At 36.9% G+C, this 20,863-nt stretch overlaps 1 protein-coding gene across 1 annotated transcript in view; it reads right to left on the reverse strand.

Moving 5' to 3' along the window:
* LOC144979979 (uncharacterized) overlaps window positions 1-18,438 on the reverse strand; it is a 99,937-nt gene extending 81,499 nt beyond the window's left edge. The window contains exons 1-7 of the mRNA XM_078927370.1: window positions 18,331-18,438; window positions 13,507-13,554; window positions 6,859-6,963; window positions 6,023-6,200; window positions 4,143-4,436; window positions 2,241-2,566; window positions 1,079-1,247 (exon numbers count right to left, since the gene is read on the reverse strand). Coding sequence (XP_078783496.1) covers window positions 1,079-1,247; window positions 2,241-2,566; window positions 4,143-4,436; window positions 6,023-6,200; window positions 6,859-6,961 — 1,070 coding nt within the window. The 5' untranslated portion in view covers window positions 6,962-6,963; window positions 13,507-13,554; window positions 18,331-18,438. The remainder of the gene's footprint in view (window positions 1-1,078; window positions 1,248-2,240; window positions 2,567-4,142; window positions 4,437-6,022; window positions 6,201-6,858; window positions 6,964-13,506; window positions 13,555-18,330) is intronic.
* Window positions 18,439-20,863: the final 2,425 nt, after the last annotated feature.

The raw sequence follows: 20,863 nt of genomic DNA on the forward strand, positions 1-20,863 counted from the left end.
ACATAGTAATATCAACAACTACAATCACCACCACATAGTAATATCAACAACTACAATCACCACCACATAGTAATATCAACAACTACAATCACCACCACATAGTAATATCAACAACTACAATCACCACCACATAGTAATATCAACAACTACAATCACCACCACATAGTAATATCAACAACTACAATCACCACCACATAGTAATATCAACAACTACAATCACCACCACATAGTAATATCAACAACTACAATCACCACCACATAGTAATATCAACAACTACAATCACCACCACATAGTAATATCAACAACTACAATCACCACCACATAGTAATATCAACAACTACAATCACCACCACATAGTAATATCAACAACGACAATCACCACCACATAGTAATATCAACAACTACAATCACCACCACCATCGTTTAAAAATTTTAAAAGAAAACAACAGCTTTAGTACAAATCTACAAGTCTTAGGGGCAGCGCGGCTCAGCGGTTCGGTCTTTGCTTCGTACCTGAAAGGCACCGGGTTCGATCACCCGCTGCTGCGCTATGTGGCCTTGAGCAAGTCACCTCGCCCTAGCTCAATTTGCGGCGCTAATTTGCGGCTGACGCCTGGGTTATTTCAGCCTTCCCTTGGAATAGACCCTAGAGAAATATTTCCCCCATGGGCTATGTGGTCTTGTGGTATGACACTCGCTTTGGGATCAGAAGGTCCTGGGTTCGAGCCTCGCGCTCAGCGCATAGTTGATTCCTTGGAAAAGACTTTTTACTCACATTCTCTCACCGTACTCATGTGTAAAATGAGTACCTGGCCGTTAACAGCGTTCTCTTTGTCCGGAAAATTGTAATATCGCCTAACAGGTGTCATGTCCCGTCCTACATGTTAAATGTTGCTGTTGACCAGGGACCCATGTAAAGTGCTTTGAGCACATAATTTAGTGGATATTGCGCTATATAAAGCTTAATTTAATTAATTAATAAAGGGATTTTTGTTTGGTTTTTTTTTTGGTGTTTTTTTTTAGTACGCAAACTAACTTCCCACCAGCGCCATCTGCTGCCCAGCCAGCCATACTCACTCGCAAGTTGACTCCAAAGCACAACTACCGTACACGGGGTTAAACTCTAAAGGACTTGTACACTCTTTATTCTCCGTGGTTCCTCCCAGACACCTGATGTACTTGGTGCAACTGAAACAGGTAGCGTAGTCTCCGTCGGGGTGCCCGCCACACGTATCAAGGCATTCGGCTGAAATGGAAAGAATATAATATGCTAGCGTGAAAAAAGTTGTAAGTTAATCTTGCTGTTGTTGTTATTTGTTGTTGTTGTTGTTGTTGTTGTTGTTCTTCTTCTTCTTCTTCTTCTTCTTCTTCTTCTTCTTCTTCTTCTTCTTCTTCTTCTTCTTCTTCTTCTTCTTCTTCTCTTCTCCTTCTTCTTCTTCTTCTTCTTTCTTCTTCTTTCTTCTTCTTCTTCTTCTTCTTCTTCTTCTTCTTCTTCTTCTTCTTCTTCTTCTTCTTCTTCTTCTTCTTCTTCTTCTTCTTCTTCTTCTTCTTCTTCTCCTCCTTCTCCTCTTCATCTTCTTCTTCTTTTTCTTCTTCTCTTTTTCTTCCTTATTCCCCTCCTCTTTCTTCTTCCATTCTTCTTCTTCTTCTTCTTTTTCTGAAGAAGACGTTGGATTGGGCTGATGTAACACTGGAACGGGATAAAACGTGGAATATCAACAAACAACAACAAAAATGTATAACATCATCATTCATCATCACTATCATCATCATCATCATCATCATCATCATCATCATCATCATCATCATCATCATCATCATCATCATCATCATCACACCACCACCACCATCATCATCATCATCACCATCACCATTATCATCATCATCATCATCATCATCATCATCATCATCATCATCATCATCATCATCATCATCATCATCAGCATCATAACTATTTTTTAAAAAATTATTATTATTATTATTATTATTATTATTATTATTATTATTATTATTATTATTATTATTATTATTATTATTATTATTATTATTATTATTATTATTATTATTATTATTATTATTATTATTATTATTATCATTATTATTATTATTATTATTATTATTATTATTATTATTATTATTATTATTATTATTCTTTGTCTTCATCTTCTTTACAATATTCTCATTCTCATCATCATAACCAATGTTCCTATCACCCCACCCATAAATAAATTCTACTCACGAGCTGCGCTGCTCTCAGAGCTTGGAGACGAATTGCTTATACCACTGGTGACAGATGCCTCTGATGCCTCCGAGCTCACGGAACGTTCTGAGCTGAACGAAATTTTCGAATTTTCGGAGCTCGCCGATGTCAAAGAGGTCGTGGCGCACACCACATTGGATGTGTGATCACACTGTTGTCTCACGGGGTCGAAGCTCGTTCCAGGGGCACAGTCTCGATAAAAGCCAGTGTCTCCTCCGACACATTGATAATATTTCGTGCAATTATCGCAGCTGGCGAAATACCCGGCTCTCAGTCCCACGCACGTTGTTGTACAATAGACAGGCCTGAGGAGAAGACAAAATATAAGTTCTTTAACTCTCTCCTTATCTTACCAGCCATTTTCAGGATTTTCCCCTAACCTTCACACCCAACTAACACAAAAATATATTTTTATCACTCAAATTAAATACAATAGCAGTAAAGTTCTTGCCATACATTATTTCTTTAGCAAAACATGCTATACAACAGACTTTTCATTTTCTTTAAATTTTATGATGTACAATAAAAATTTGAATCAGAAAAATGTAAGTTGTATCGTAACGAATGTGACGATTTTCCTATAGTTGGTAAGGAGGGGTTAAGAGCTATTAAGTTCATTTAAAAAACATTGAGCTTTTATATAGCGCAATATCCACTAAACGTACTCAAAGCGCTTTACAAGGGGTCCCTGGCCAACAGCAACATTTAACATGTAGAACGGTACATGACGCCTGTTAGGCGATATTACATTTTTTTCGGACAGAGACAACGCTGTTAACGTCCAGGTATTCATTTTACACCTGAGTTCGGTGAGAGAATGTGAGTAAAGAGCCTTCTCCAAGGACTCAACTATGCGCCGAGCGAGGCTCGAACCCAGGACCTTCCGATCCGAAAGCGAGTGTCATTGAGCACGTTTAGTGGATATTGGGCTATATAAAATTAAAGCTCATTTTAAAAAAAAAATGGTAATAACATCCCTTGCATTGATCCTTGGCCAGCTGTTTCACCCCATATGAACCAAATCGAATATCCAACCTTATGAAAAGAGAACTAAGAGCCCATCCCATCCGCCCAACAATAATAATGATAAATTGTTTCAGAATTTAGTTGACATTTTGAAGACCTTTCAATTCAAAGTTATTGAATACCTGGCATCTTCCATGAGACGCCATATCTAAAGTTTTGAAAGATACAGTAGGTGGTCATACACGGCATTTAAAACAAAAATTGATTTTAAAAGCAAAACTTGTTCGCTTTTGTCATCTTTGATTTATAACATCAGCTCAAAACATGACCAGAGCTTCTCTCTCTCTCTCTCTCTCTCTCTCTCTCTCTCTCTATATATATATATATATATATATATATATATATATATATATATATATATATATATATATATATATATGTGTGTGTGTGTGTGTGTGTGTGTGTGTGTGTGTGTGTGTGCCTTAAAAGCCCTTATAGATCCATAATACTTCATAATCAATAGAAATTAACAATCTTTCAAATGGTAAAATCTTGTAACTCTCCGTCAAGACTGAAACTGGACACAGTACGTTCCAAGTAAGTGTATACTCATGGTTGTCGAAAGTAAATAAGATAGAATAAGCAAATAAATTCCCTTTATTCATCACTTAGGGGGAATTATTCTTTAGATCTATTCCAAGGGAAGACTGGAATAACCCAGGTGTCAGCCGCAGTGCAGCGCCACAAAGTGAGCTAAGGCTAGGTGACTTGCTCAAGGCCACACAGCGCGGCGGGTAGTTGAACTCGGTACCTTTCGGGTACGAAGCAAAGACAATACCGCTGAGCCACGCTGTCCCATGACAACATGTATGTACGTGTGCTTGGTATATTCATGTAATTAATCAAAATACTTACTGCTCACTGGTAATTGATGTCATACTTCGAGGAGAAGATGGCGATTGTGCTGAAGATTCAGAACTCTGAGAAGTCTGGGAAGTAGCAGAAGAACGCGACGTCTGAGATAAAGGGGACCGCTGTGACGTCATCGACTGAGCTGATTGCGGGGACGATCTTGACGAAGGGGAGGAGTCAGACGATGGAGAAGAGCGTGAAGTTAAGGAGGTTTCCGATGTGATGGATGCTTTGGATGACATAGAAGTGGGCTGAGGGCTGGTCATGGACGTTGTCGCCGTGGTAGCGCTTGATGTTCTGGTGGAATTGGAAAAAAAAAAATAAGAAAAATAATTACATGTGTTAGGGCATGACATAATCAGTCGGAAGGTGAAAGTTTTGGATTTGTATTTATTCTTTGCATTTTCTTTCAGAAAATGCTCACCAAAGCATTTTAATCTTTATTTGAATTAAATCGGGTGATTTTTCATTAAGTTATGGTCAGATGTATGGGAAAGGTATCCAGCAACTTTTCTCAAATTCCATACTTTTTCAACTTGACTAACTGTAAAAATATTTATCTAGAAGTGAAATTAAGCTTTGATATTTCCCGAAGATGTACAAAAAGGGTTGATTTAATCAATTATGACATAAACTCATTTTTGATCAAAATTGACCATGGCTTTATCCACATCACAACATTCTATCTAAACAGAGACACACACCCTAGCCTTCTTTAACCCTCTCCTTACCACCTATTGGGAAAATCGTCACATTCGTAAACGACGGAACCAACGATTTTGTCTTTCTAATTTCTTTTGTACATCACAAAATGTAAAGAAATTATTTCTTTTCATTATAGCTTTACAAATTTGACATTGTGTTGCTGAGATCATTTTGCTGAAAATTATTATGTATAAAATGTACTCGTTGCTTTTCTGTTCCAGTAAGAAAAAATCTATTTTAGTGTTAGGTGATTGTGAAGTTTTGGGGGAAAACTCTGAAAATGGCTGATTAGGAGAGAGTTAACTAATAGGGGCAGCGTGGCTCAGCGGTACGGTCTTTGCTTTGTACCCAAAAGGTAACGAGTTCGATCACCCACCGCTGCGTTGTGTGGCCTTGAGCAAGTCACTTAGCCCTAGCTCACTTTGCGGCGCTGCACTGCGGCTGACGCCTGGGTTATTCCAGTCTTCCCTTAGAATAGACCCTAAAGACAAATTTCCCCTTGGGGATGAATAAAAGGAATTTTATTTTTTTTTATTTATGTTATTTATTTATAGTCTGACACTAGGACTTGTCTTTTGACGTTATTTATAGATTAGTGAACACCTGGTGAGTTGTGGTTTGAAGTACTCAAAGAAATAAAATATTCCATTGGTTGAGCTATTGAATGTATTGAATGTTGTAACCCACTATTTGTTTAAGCCATGCCTACTGTCTACTCTTTTCATTCGGATCGCAATACTACTTGAAGATTTAAAAATTCGTAGTTTTTAGGATACAAAAGTAATATTCGCTATATATAATTAACTTATCAACAATTTCCCATTACAGGGGTGAAATGGTCCCTCTAAATCATTAAAATTATATTGTCTGACATCAATTCTCCTTCTCAATAAGTTTTAATTAACGACTTAGGAGTGCGCAGGAAGTTCTGAAATTGGAGCCGAAATTTCGTAATCCTACGAATTTTTCGTAGCAGTAGGTAGATCCGCTCTAGTGTATCAAATAGCTTAGAAACACCTGATTTGTGACGATTGATCAGCAGGATAACTCTCGGTTACTTTAAGTTTTTAAAAGCGAGTTATTTCCCTTTGGACAATGGGTTGTTTTTTTTTTTTCAGGCTATGAGTTTACAAAAAAGCTACGCAAACAGCCATACTATTATAAGAAAGAAACGTTACCTGCATATCGCTAGATGGGGGTAGTTACAAACCCCATTCACGGCGTCGTAGTTCAGTATTCCTTTGCAAGGGACGTTGGTAAGAATATCGTTGACACAGTACACAAACAGCCGACAGCTAAAACAGTTGGCATATTGCCCCGTCGGACGACCGATGCAGGACGACACGCAGAATGGAACTGTAGAATGGTGTGGACATCAGTGGTGAAAAAAAACAAAACAAATGATGATGATGATGATGATGATGATGATGATGATGATGATAATAATAATAATAATAATAATAATAATAATATTAATAATAATAATAATAATAATAATAATAATGATGATGATGATGATGATGATGATGATGATGATGATGATGATGATGATGATGATGATGATGATGATGATGATGATAATGTAGTCGTCATAAAAGATCAAATAAATGACAGGCCGTCATAAAACGTTTATAATGTCGGTTGATATTGATGATGAAATACAAATTAATAGTTAAAACTATGAGACTTAAGTATTGTGTGTTTTTATTGAGTAGAAAGAATATCGTTTCATTGCCTTATGGTCCCAAACGGGCTTATTTCGGATCATTAATATTATCTTTAAATTATATTTTATGGCTTCTGCTGCACTACAAAACAATATGCACGTCTGACATCTGAACCCACTTATGGGCCTAGTTTAACATTGTTGTAATGGGCAACATTTTTCGTCATTATTTGAGATTTCCATTGCAACAATGAGCCCATAAGGAATTGTGTTATCAGACCTGCTAATAAGTGCACGTCAGATAGACTCAATGAGTCAATTATGTCTTCAATTTTCCATTTTACTTACAGACACTTATCTGGGCTGTGATTGGTTGCACTAGGAACGCTAGGAAGAAGGTGAAGGTCGTTATCGAAATGACGTCATTTCTGACGTTCACAGCAGAACCCATATCTGTTTGGAGAAAGGTGGGAAGGGGGGGGGGGGGGGGGGGGGGGAAGAATACAAAATGAACAAAAATGAAAATTTGGCAGTGATTGGTGACGTGTAGTTTTGTTTTTGTTATTGTTTTTATGTTGTTTTTTTGGGGAGTGTGTGTTTTTTTTTTGTTTTTTGTTTTTTTTGTTTTTTGTTTTTTTGTTGTTTTTTTTTTTTGGGGGGGGGGGTTCTAATATATTGTTGTGGTTGCTGTTGTTGTTGTTGTTGTTGTTGTTGTTGTTGTTGTTGTTGTTGTTGTTGTATTTTTTTTCTTCAGGGAAACGTGTTGTTTAACTTGTTTAATATCATATCATATCATATCATATCATATCATATCATATCATATCATTTTCATATCATATCATATCATATCGTACTATATAATTCATATCATATCATATCATATCATATCATATCATCATATCATATCATTTTCATATCATATCATATCATATCGTACCATATAATTCATATCATATCATATCATATCATATCATATCATATCATATCATATCATATCATATCATATCATATCATATCATATCAAATCATATCATATCATATCATATCATATCATATCATATCATATCATATCATATCATATCATATCATATCATATCATATCATATTATATCATATCATATCATATCATAACATTGTGCAACTATTGGTTTTGTGGTATGACACTCGCTTTATGATCGGAAGGTCCTGGGTTCGCATAGTTGAGTCCTTGGAAAAGGCTCTTTACTCTCATTCTATCACTGTGCTCAAGTGTAAAATGAGTATCTGGCCGCCAACAGCGTTGTCTCCGTCGGAAAAAATGGTATCATCACCTAACAGGCGTCAATTCCTCGTTCTCCATGTTACGTGTTGTTGTTGTTGATCAGGGACCCTTTGTAAAACGCGTTGAGCACGTTAAGTGGATATTGCGCTATATAAAAGCCCAAGGTAAAGCTCAAGTTATATCATATCATATCATAATCATTAAGGGTTGCATAAGTAAAAAGACCTTTTTAACTCACTCAACCCTAACACTGACTATATCCGTACTTTACCCGGGTTAATTTTACCCCATGCCTATTTATTACATTTTTCTGAGACAAAAATAAAGGCGTAGTATCAAAGCTAATGTTTTTAGTTTTTACATGTAAATGGTAGCTGAATAAACTATCTATGTACATGCTCATTTTTAATACATTTTTTTCCAATTTTGAAAAGTAGCAAAAATCTATAGGATTGAGTGAGTTAATGTCTATTGTTTTTGTAAATATAAATATATAAACGTTAATACAAGTAAACGACAGATCAAATCAATGCAGCAAAAAATCGTATATACAAACAAAGGGCCAAGTTGATGCATAAATAATTTTTGTATAGTTTGGTCAAAAATTAAGTGTAGCGCAATATCCAATCGAAGTCTCAAAGCGCTTTACAAGGAGTCCCAGGCCAACAGCAACACGTAACTTGTAGGGGGACGACGCATGCCGCCTATTAGGCGATATTACATTTTTTTAGGACAGATCAACACTGTTAACGGCCTGGTATTCATTTTACACCTGATACGGTGAGAGAATGTGAGTAAAGAGCCTTTTTCTAAGGACTTAACTATGCGCCGAGCGAAGCTAGAACCCAAGACCCTTTCGATCCAAAAGCGAGTGTCATACCAATAGACCAAATAGCCGCACAATTCTGGTCATGAGTTCGCGTCCTGAGAACTGTGAGATAGCCCTCTCAGTTGTCTATTAATCTCTACTTCTTTTTCCATCTCTTCTTGTATTTCTAACTTTAATTTAATTTTTTTTTTGTGTTTCAAAGTGCGGTTATGTGGTCAAGTAGTATGACACTTGCCTTCGGATCGGAAGGTTCTGGGTTCGAGTCCCGCTCTGAACGGCGAACTTATAGTTGAGTCCCTCGCAAAGACTTTTTACCTGGCCGTGAACAACGCTGTGGGGCGTCCGAGTTTTATTTTTAAATATCGCCTAAATGGCGTCATGTGTCGTCCTACATGTTAATCGTTGCTGTTGTGAAATAACAACATAAAATTCTTATAGATAGAACGAAGATGGCGTCACTAGAGTATTTATTATTGATTTTTTGCCATCCGTTTTTATGAGTAATTCTCACTAAACTGTATTAATCAGTCTATAAACGTTCAAGGTTATACACAGTTTTGTGTGTTGTTTCGTTATACTTCCGGATGGCAATGTTGTGAACTTCTTAGCCAAGCGCATCTATCTATAATTATGACAACGATTTTTCTTCAAATCTTTTGAAGTAAAAAACAAATTTGAAAAGAGAAATGTTCATTGATTTGAAACAAATGTGACGATTTTCCTGCCGTTCGTATGGAAAGGGTTAAGTCCTGTATTATTAAAGAGACGGACAGATCCGTAAGATGTACGTTTTGGACAGGTACAAAAAAAAAGAGGTGGGGGGGGGGGGGGGGGGGATACTGTCAACCTCTAAGTTTAGAGACCACACCCAAACACGCCTACAACTGAAGACACGAAGATAATCTTTATCGTGGTCATATTCGTTATCACATTTATCATCTACACCGTCTAACATCTTTGGTCTAGAGATAAACTGCTCTGATAAAAAGGTAGGCTCAATAATAGCTAGCTACACCCTTTATCAGTCAGGCACAAGAAAATCATCGCAGTATACAACATACTTAGTGTATATTCATGTATTTGTCATAATATTTCTTATCGAATGTTTTGGTTCGAAGTATACATATAACCAGGTCTGACATCCGAACTCAAATGGGCCTAGTTTACTTAACATTGTTGTAATGAACCATATTTTGCGTCATTTTTGAGACTTCCATTACAACAATGAGCCCATATTGAATTGGGTTATCAGACCTGTAAATAAGTGCACGTCGGGTCAAATGAAAACACCGTTGTGTGTTTGTTGCTGTAAAGCGAGCGCACCGTGATGGTAGCCTAGATTAAAAATAAGGGTTTCTGATTGGTTCTTGCTTACAACATGACTATAGCTGGTAGGTATATCCCTGTGGCTATTTATTATTGATGTCAGCATGTCTAGGCAATCGTACCTTAGGTTAATTGAGTTTTTGTTTGGTTTATAATGCAAAATATTGCAATTTGTAAATGTTATTTTGTTAGAAGAGTATTGGAACATTGAATTTTAGTGGCTCTTTGCGGCTTCCTGGTCTTGTGGGATGATAATATATTATTATGCCTTCGGACTATTAGCTCCCTTGTCTGAGTCTCATATTGGGCGGAGTCAAGTTGAATTCAGCAGGAAAAAAAAAACATGGGTGGGTTGGTGGTTGGCTGTGTGTGTGAGGGTAGGTTGGTGTGTATATGTATGTTTGTGTGTGTGTTTGTGTGTGTTTTGTCTACAGAGAAATCAGCTAACTTTACGCAATTAAAATTAGCCATTCCGTTAGCAATTCTATACGTCTGATGCAAGACAACGATATTTTTGTGATTTAAATCACAATTTTACAATTGCTAAGTACGATTTTCCAATCAATTATTCTTCGATCCCTTTGATTAACGACGCCATTTTAAACCGGAAGCTAGGAAGCCAGTTAGGCAGATTTTTTACTCTGTTTCTGGCGTTTTCGCGCCTTATTTTTTTTAGCGCTCTGTCCAAATGGTAACAAGCAATTTCTATTGTCCTTATCATGTTCCAGCAACAGGGATAAATTCTGACTCTCTGTGCTTCATGGCTTTGAAGGACTACCAGTATCATTTCTTCTCAATAAAACAAAATATTTAACCCAAGACTACTCTTCTTTCTTCTTCTTTCAGCTTATCCCGCATTTTGCAGGGTCGTCATAATGAATACCAAAACTCCATGCATCTCGGTTCATAGCATCATCTTCCTCCAGGCCCAGTTCTTTCATATCGTCCTTTACCCCATACAACCAGGTCAACCATCTAGTCTTTGGGCGTCCCTTTGCTCTATCCCGCTAATTGTGTGTGTGTGTGTATATATATATATATATATATATATATATATATATATATATATATATATATAGAATATATATATATATATATATATATATATATATATATATATATATATATATCCAATACTTTCCTTCCCATGTACTCCCTCTCTCGTATCTTTACATGTCCGAACCATTTTAATCTATGTTCTCTCATCTTTATTGATACATTCTTCACTTCAGTCAACTAATGAATGGATGCCTACTCATTTTGTCTAAAAATTCAGTTTCAGTATCTAAATAATTTATTGAAATTGCTATCATTTATTTTTCAATGTATTTCTTTATTTATCTTAAGAGTCTGATGAGGTCGGAGTAAGGCGCTATACAAATGCTATTTTTTATTATCATTTTATTTATTAAACCAACCTGGCATAATAATAATATCGATTTGAGAAGATTAGTCACAAATTTATCACCGGGCATATAGAAAGTGGGGCGTCCCGATAGTTCAGTTGGTAAAGCAATCGCTTCAGACTCAAAGGGACCGGGTGAAGTTGAGATTTTTTTCCCCGACCCCCTGACACATAGCAGTGATCGGGTAGCTGGGTCTGTTAGATCTGGCGGAAAGAACTTTGCAATAGACTAGCGTCCTATCCAATGTGTAGCAAACAATTTTTATTGTCCGTTTCACGCTATAAAAACCCGGGATAAACTCCGGCTCCATGGGCCTCATGGCTTTGATGGACTACGTTTTTTTTTTCTACTATATAAAATGTCAAATTCATTTTTTTAAATTTTTTTGTAAATCCTAGATACGACTTAATTAGTAGTTGTAACATCACCGGACATTCGACATTTCTCGTTATACATATTAAGTGTTGTTGGCAAGGGACCCCTTGTAAAGTGCTTTGAGCAAGTTTTGTGTACATTACTAAATACATAGGGTACGAGGGGGAAATGGAAAAAAGGTATGACGAAGCAGAAAACAGAAACATTCAAAAATTTGCCAACAACAAGAACCTGATCTTAAGATAATACTTGCTAAGTTTAAGTAAAAGTCTTCAATAGGTTTCAACCGTCGTGACGTCACTTCTCGTAATGACGCATAGTAACTTAGTAACTGGTTCTAAACTATCGGAACAATGGCGGGCGCCCGTATGAAATACTTCTCCGACGAGCTTAAAAGTGTATTCAGAGGAGAAAACATTATAAACCTGATCATGTTTTGACTTTTATATATTCTTATCACATGGCAAGTGAAAATGTTCTTGTCAGTATGAAGAATAAAAAGTCCGATTTTCCTGTTGACATCAGACATCTTGTTTGATTAATTATCTATATTCCTTCGTGGAATGCCAAGGCGACGATGTCTTATGATGTCGTCATAATTTTTTTAATGGGACAACTTCCCAATCTAGTAGCTTTACACAGTCTTACTTTTAAGAGAAAATGACATTCGATTTAATTTTTAAAGATGAATGGCCTCCAATGATCCCTGACTTGAATCCAATGGATTACAGTACATCATTTGGACAGTGATGTCCAACATGATTTATAAGAGTCGCACAACACGGAAGCAGAGATAGATTAAATGCAAAATGCATGGAATCGAACCACTATTCATGACAGTAGAGACTCAATGGGAGCGATCGATATTACTTCTCCAGGTCACTGGTCGTATTGGAATAGATAGTTCGAAGATGACGTCACTCAGGTCTTTGTATTGTTTTTTGCCATCCGCGTTTATGAGTAATGCTCACTGAACTGTTTTAACCTGACTATAAACGTTCATGGGTACACACAGTTGTGTGTGTTGGTCCGTTATACTTCCGGATGGCAATGTTATGAGCTTCTTAGACAAGCTCATACTATCTATATGTGCTCAAAATGACCTACATAGTTAAAAGTGTTCACAGTTTGAGAAATATCCAACATCACAATTGGTCATTTTGCTCAGCGTAACTTATGGGTATGTTTACAAGTTTTATAAACACAGCAGCGTGTTTACATTCTTTGACAAATGTCCAATCGTTGTACAACAACAAATCATGAGATCCATGACTTGGGAGGACGAAAACCTGAATATAGATCGCTTCCATTGGATCACGGAAAAAGGCGAATCATTTTCAGAAAGCAAAATGTAGGATCGACAGATCACATCGAAATTTGAGAATTACGTCAAAATCTTCCATATGGGAAATTTGTAGTATATCTCTATTGAAACAATCGTCAAAATATTATTTTTCTATATATATATATATATATATATATATATATATATATATATATATATATTTACCTGAAAATGTGTGTACATAAATTTCAATAAATTGTTTTGAATGTAGTAAAAGTATAGACTTGCATCAGATATGCTCCGAATGTTACAGGCTTCTAAGCTTTCCGGAGGTTTTTTTCGCATCAGATATATGCTCAAGTTAATCATTATAGAGCTCGGTATTTGCGTCCCAAATAATCATAATAAAGAAAGACAGAATACGCCGTAGGGCGGAGTTAAAACTAATGGATAGCTGGTGTTTAATTTATATTCCCAAGTTTAATCAAAATGTGAAGTTAAGAAATCCACTCACCATACACCGTGGGGCTCTGCTATAGTTTTCATCCGGATAAGTTGTAATCTGTTGGATTGATAGAAACACAAAACTTCATTGACGCATCATTCCACATCATAATGATCTTATTTAATTCAGTGAAAAACTGGGTTTGTTGTTTTGTTTTTGTTTTTAAGGGTTTTACGGCGCTTGCAACACATTAAGGCTATATCAGCGCCAGTAAAAAGGAAGAAAATGGGATAGTAAAAAGTTCTAGAATTACAATTAAAGCACTCAAGAGAAAGTAAGACAAAGGGGAACTGGGAACAAATAGGGATCAGATGTAGATTCCAAGAGCATACCACCAATGTACTTAGTTTGAGATAACCTATAAGTCTTATCCGGACACAAGCACAAAATCCAACAAAGAGGAACACACTCAAATACTTACATTATGCATTTAAAATAACACATACAATAATACATAACAGAGAGATGATTTACAAGGGAAAAAATATCATCTCCCAAAACAATAACTATGCATTTGACTGTTTCCCTCCCAGCCAGGACTCCGACTAGGGCCAGGAAAAAACCAAGTAATTTCATTCCTAGACAAAGATAGAAAGCAGGTTGGAAAACAGATATAAGGGGATAGAAGACACAGTATGTACCTCCCTACCCGCTATGGGAGGTCAGGATCCCCACCCAGAAAAACTGGGTTTAATCATCTCCTTACCAACCATAGGAAAATCGTCACATTCGTTACGATCCAACCAGCACTTTTATCATTCAGATTTCTTTTGTAAATCACACAATTTAAAGAAAAACATTTTTAATTTGAGATATATAAACGTGACACTGCGTTGTAGAGTTTATTTTGCTGATCAATAGATAGTATGCAGATGACGTCACTCAGACCTTTGTTGTTGTTTTTGCCATCCGCGTTTGTGAGTTGTTCTCACTAAACTGTATTAACCAGACTATAAAAGTTCATGGTTACACAGAGTTTGTGTGTTGGTCCGTTATACTTCCGGATGGCAATGTTGTGAACTCCTTGGCCAAGCGCATTCTATCTATATATTATGCTTAGAATGTATTTGTTGTTTGTCTGTTTGAGTAAGAAAAAAATATTTTTGTGTTGGGTGGGTGTGAAATTTTGGGAAACGTTCTGAAAATGGCTGGTAAGGAATGGGTTTAATTGTATCCTCCATAAATTCACAACTTGATACTAAACAAAAGTTTACGTCAAAATACAGGACTTGGCCACCAAAATTACAAACAAATCATGGGCCGTATTCAATAGAAAGAACGAAAATGACGCCACTCAGCACTTTGTTATTGTTTGTAGACAGCCATTTTGGTGACTACTTCTCACTAAATTATATCAGACAATAGATAGTTCAACGTTGACGTCACTCAGGTCTGTTATTGTTTTTTGCCATCCGCGTTTATGAGTAATGCTCACTAAACTGTATTAACCTGACTATAAACATTCATGGTTAAACACACTTTTGTGTGTTGGTCCGTTATACTTCCGGATGGCAATGTTATGAGCTTCTTAGCCAAGCGCATACTATCTATAAACGTTCAAGGTTCCACGTAGCTTTGTGTGTTGGTACGTTATAGATAGTATGCAGATGACGTCACTCAGGCCTTTGTTATTGTTTTTGCCATCCGCGTTTGTGAGTTGTTCTCACTAAACTGTATTAACCAGACTATAAAAGTTCATGGTTACACAGAGTTTGTGTGTTGGTCCGTTATACTTCCGGATGGCAATGTTATGAGCTTCTTAGCCAAGCGCATACTATCTATAGACACTGTGCGCTTGGCTAAGAAACTCACAAAATTGCTATCCGGGAATATCACAGACCAACTCACAAAACTTTGTAACCTTAAACGTTTATAGATAGTATGCAGATGACGTCACTCAGGCCTTTGTTATTGTTTTTGCCATCCGCGTTTGTGAGTTGTTCTCACTAAACTGTATTAACCAGACTATAAAAGTTCATGGTTACACAGAGTTTGTGTGTTGGTCCGTTATACTTCTGGATGACAATGTTGTGAACTCCTTGGCCAAGCGCATTCTATCTATAGCCTGGTTAATACAATTTAGTGAGAATTACTCATAAACATGGATGGTAAAATACAATAACAAAGACCTGAGTACGTCAACCTCGTTCTATCTCTATAGATAGAATGAAGTTGACGTCACTCTGGTCTTTGTTATTGTTTTTGCCATCCGCGTTTGTGAGTTGTTCTCACTAAACTGTATTAACCAGACTATAAAAGTTCATGGTTACACAGAGTTTGTGTGTTGGTCCGTTATACTTCCGGATGGCAATGTTGTGAACTCCTTGGCCAAGGAGTTCACAACATTGGCAAAAACAATAACAAAGGCCTGAGTGACGTCATCTGCATACTATCTATAAACGTTTAAGGTTACAAAGTTTTGTGAGTTGGTCTGTGATATTCCCGGATAGCAATATTGTGAGTTTCTTAGCCAAGCGCACAGTGTCTATAGATAGTATGCGCTTGGCCAAGGAGTTCACAACATTGCCATCCGGAAGTAGAACGGACCAACACACAAACTCTGTGTAACCATGAACTTTTATAGTCTGGTTAATACAGTTTAGTGAGAACAACTCACAAACGCGGATGGCAAAAACAATAACAAAGGCCTGAGTGACGTCATCTGCATACTATATATAGATAGAATGCGCTTGGCTAAGAAGCTCATAATATTGCCATCCAGAAGTATAACGGACCAACACACAAAACTGTGTGTATCCATGAACGTTTATAGATAGTATGCGCTTGGCTAAGAAGCTCATAACATTGCCATCCGGAAGTATAACGGACAACACAAAAAACTGTGTGTATCCATAAACGTTTATAGTCAGGTTAATACAGTTCAGTGAGCATTACTCATACACGCGGATGGCAAAAAACAATAACAAAGACATGAGTGACGTCATCTGCATACTATCTATAGTCAGGTTAATACAGTTCAGTGAGCATTACTCATAAACGCGGATGGCAAAAATCAATAACAAAGACCTGAGTGACGTCATCTTCGAACTATCTATAGAGATAATTAAGTTGACGTCACTCGGGTTTATGTTATTGTTTTTTTGCCATCCACGTTTATAAGTACAGTATTGCCATCCGGAAGTATAACGGACCAACACACGAAATTACGTGTATACCTTAAACGTTTATAATCTGGTTAGTAAAGTTTAGTGCGGCTATGTGGTCTAGTGGTATGACACTCGCTTTCGGATCGGACGGTCCTGGGTTCGAACCTCGCGCTCGGCGCATAGTTGAGTCCCTGGAAAAGGCTCTTTACTCACATTCTTTCACCGTACTCAGGTGTAAAATAGGTACCTGTCCTTTAACAGCGTTGTCTTTGTCCGAAAAATTGTAATATCGCCTAACAGACATCATGTCCCGTCCCACGCTTTACAAGGGGTCCCTGGTCAACAGCAACATTTAGCATGTAGGACGGGACATGACGCCTGCTTGGCGATTTTACAATTTTTCGGACAAGGACAACGCTGTTAACGGCCAGGTACTCATTTTACACCCCGAGTACGATGAGAGAATGTGAGTAAAGAGTCTTTTCCAATGACTCAACTATGCGCCGGGCGAGGCTCAAACCCAGGACCTTCCCATCCGAAAGCGAGTGTCATACAACGAAACCACATAGCCCCACGATCATCAATAATGAATATGTTACATAAAGGTAGCATAACTATTATAGTAACAGGATGTATAGATAGTATGCAGATGACGTCACAGTCCTTGAAGAGTGGTTATACACTTCCAATGAAATAGGAACCAGTTTTTGGCATCACAATTTTCCTCCCTATTGTCTATGATAATAAATCAGACCTGTAAATACTTCGACAATAACATTATAACTCATGACCTGTCTTCTCAGGAAGGGGTTTGAGGCCGGTGGACCTGCGAAGTCCCAGGTTTGAGAGCTTTCACCAAGGTCAGGGTCATTTTAATCGATTGGTATTTTTTTTTTTGAAAGTCGAGTTTTATTAGCAAAATTTTAAATTACCGAGGAATGGGGTGACTAACACTAGTTGGGGTTACCAAGACTGGCCCCCGGATTGGAAATTACCAAACAATTATGATAAAATGGACACCATGTAACCCTCTCTTTACCAACTATAGGAAAATCGTCACATTCGTTGCGATACAAACAACCTTTTTCTTACTCAGATTTCTTTTGTACATCATAAAATTTAAAGAAAATGAACAGTGTTTTGTAGAGCAGGTTTTACTAAAGAAATTGTGTATGGCAAGAACTTTACTGCTATAATGTCGAAGTGATAAAAAATATATTTTTATGTTAGTTGGGTTTGAAGTTTTGGGGAAAATCCTGATAATGGCTGGTAAGGAGAGAGTTTCAGCACTTGAGAAAAAGAACATCGGGCAGGTTATTTCAATGTCAAGATATAATATCATATCGATGGTCCGCGGATCAAACCTCTGAAGTCTCGATTTTAACGTTCCGCATCAATCAGAGGTCTGATCAGCCCAAAATTAAATAAAGCATGATGCGCAAAGCTCGTATGTGTACTTCAGAGGGTTGATCCGCAGATCGTTAACATCGAGACTTCAGAGGTTTGATCCGCCGATCGTTAAAACCAAAACTTCAGAGGTTTGATCAGTTGATAGTTAAAATCAAGACTTCAAAGTTTGATCCGCCGATCGTTAAAATTGAGACTTCAGAGTTTTGATCCGCCGACTATCAATATAAACATGTTTAAAATGTGATCTGGAAGATTTCTGAAAGTATTAACCAAATTAAACAGCTACAAACAATTTTTGTTTCATTAAAATACTCACAACTGATAATCGAATTGTCTTGTTGTTTATATCTATATAGTATAATATGCCTTCAGTTTGAAGGTCTTAAGATGTTGAAATGAATGTTGTTGTTTCTTGTCTCTGGCCATCGGAGATGCTCCAAGTCCCGTCTTATATACGGCTGGTAAAATTAGCAAACCCCTCAGGGACAACATTACATGTATCGTTTATCGTGGTTTGGGTGTACGTACGTGTATTATTGTGGGTTGTGATATACGCCTCTCCTATGACAAAAACACTATTTTTTTTTTAAATTTCGACCAAAATCTAAGGAAGTATCCAAATATCGATCAAAAGGATTCAATAGTCTGATGTCACGTCCGCCCGGCAACGAGCAGATTGGTTCTAAACAAAGAAAATCGGTACTTTTTATTCTTCATGCTGGCTAGAACTTTTTCACATGTCATGTGATTAGAATGTATAAAAGTCAAAACATGATCAGATTTATAATGTTTTTTCTCCTCTTGATACACTTTTATGCGTCATTACGAAGGAAGTGACGTCACGACTGTTCAAGCCTATTGAAGTGGACCTCATTTTGTAACTGACCGTTTAAATAACGGTATTATCATGACGGGAGGGATCCAACTTTATAAATCATAAGCTTTTATATCTCGCAATATCCACTAAACGTGCTCAATGCGCTTTACAAATGGTCCCTGACCAACGGCAATAAGAAATATTTCAATACGAGACATGACGCCTGTTAGGCGATGATATAATTTTTTTTTCGGACAGAGACAGCGCTATTAACGGTCAGGTTCTCATTTTACACATGAGTACATTGAGAGAATGTGAGTAATAATAATAATAATAATAATAATAATAATAATAATAATAATAATAATAATAATAATAATAATAATAATAATAATAATAATGCAATTTATATTGCGCAATATAAAGAGTCTTTTCCAAGGACTCAACTATGCGCCGAGCGATGCTCGATCCCAGGACCTTCCGATCCGAAAGCGAGTGTCATACCACTAGACCACATAGCCGCACTAAAATAAAGTGAATTTAGAATTAAGATTACAAAAAAACAAAAAGGAATTTTTCAGTTCTTCTAGTGAAAAACGTTGCATTTCTTCTCCAATATAAAAAATAAATAGTAACAAGACATGTACTTTTTGCAGGTCTGATAACCCAAATTGTTATGGGCTCGCTGTTCTGTTGTCATGAAAAATACTTTCAAACCAACGCAAAATAAAATAATTGTCCATTACAACAATGTTAAATAAAGTCCACAATTGCGTTCGGTTGTCGGACCTGTAAATATGTGCATGTTGATCCAACTCCAAAAAGTGAATGTAGATTTAAAATGATATGAAATAGTCATTAATTTTTCAGTTCTTGTAGTGTAAAACGTTGTAATTATTCTCAACTATAACAAACAAATAGTAGCCCAAAGTGTTATCTTTGTGTCCACGTGTACATATCTACAGGTCTGTCATCTGAACACAATTATGGGCCTAGTTTAACATTATGGTAATGGACAAAATTTTGTGTCATTTTTTTTTTTGAGGTTTCCATCACAACAATGAGCCCATGATAAATTGGGTGATCAGACCTGAAAATAAGTGCACGTCGGTTTGTGTCTATAAATTTAATTTCCAGTCCTAGCAGTTATCGACAAGTGGGCCACCTGTTTTCAAATATTTCTCAAAATGAAGACTTCATCCAGTGTCAAGTGTGAGAATTTTCCACAAATTATACATTATTAGAGAAGGAACAAAATTGACGTCACTCAGCTCGTTGTTATTGTTTTCAGCCAGCTGTTTTTGTGAGTAGCTCTCACAAAATCAGACAATAAACGTTCAAAGTTACACATAGTTTTGTCAATTGGTACTTTTTATCCGGCTGGCGGATGTTGTGAGTTTTAGGGCTAAATGCACAGCATCAATAGTCTATATTTATTAAGATAATTGGAATACATTTTTTTTCTGACCAAAATTGTAAAAACGTGTTTTGTCACTTCAAGGCAATAATTTAGGATACAGGAGAATATTATGACGAGGGTAAAAAAGACATACGACGTAGGTTTCTATATGGGTGGATTGATGGGTGGAGGGTTTTAGTTATAGATACGGATGTCGTGAGGTCGTAGGACAAGGCAAAAAAATAATATGTACATACGTACGTACGTACGCAATGGGTGGAACCGACGTGTACATATAAGCAGGTCTGACATCCGAACCCACTAATGGGCCTCGTTTGTCTATGTAGTCTTGTGGTATGACACTCGCTTTCGGATCGGAATGTCCTGGGTTCGAGCCTCGCTCGGCGCATACTTGAGTCCTTGGAAAATACTCTTTACTCACATTCTCTCTTCGTACTCAGGTGTAAAATGAGTACCTGGCCGTTAACAGCTTTGTCTTTGAAAAAAATTGTATTATCGCCGAACAGGCTTAATGTCTCGTTCTTTATGTTACCTGTTGCTGTTGGTCAGGGACCCTTTGTGAAGCGCTTTGAGCACTTTTAGCGGTGTGTGTGTGTGTGTGTGTGTGTGTGT

The sequence above is a fragment of the Berghia stephanieae genome, chromosome 9, assembly GCF_034508935.2.
Source record: "Berghia stephanieae isolate SIO BIC M18660-M18661 chromosome 9, UCSD_Bste_1.3, whole genome shotgun sequence".
Taxonomy (NCBI): domain Eukaryota; kingdom Metazoa; phylum Mollusca; class Gastropoda; order Nudibranchia; family Aeolidiidae; genus Berghia; species Berghia stephanieae.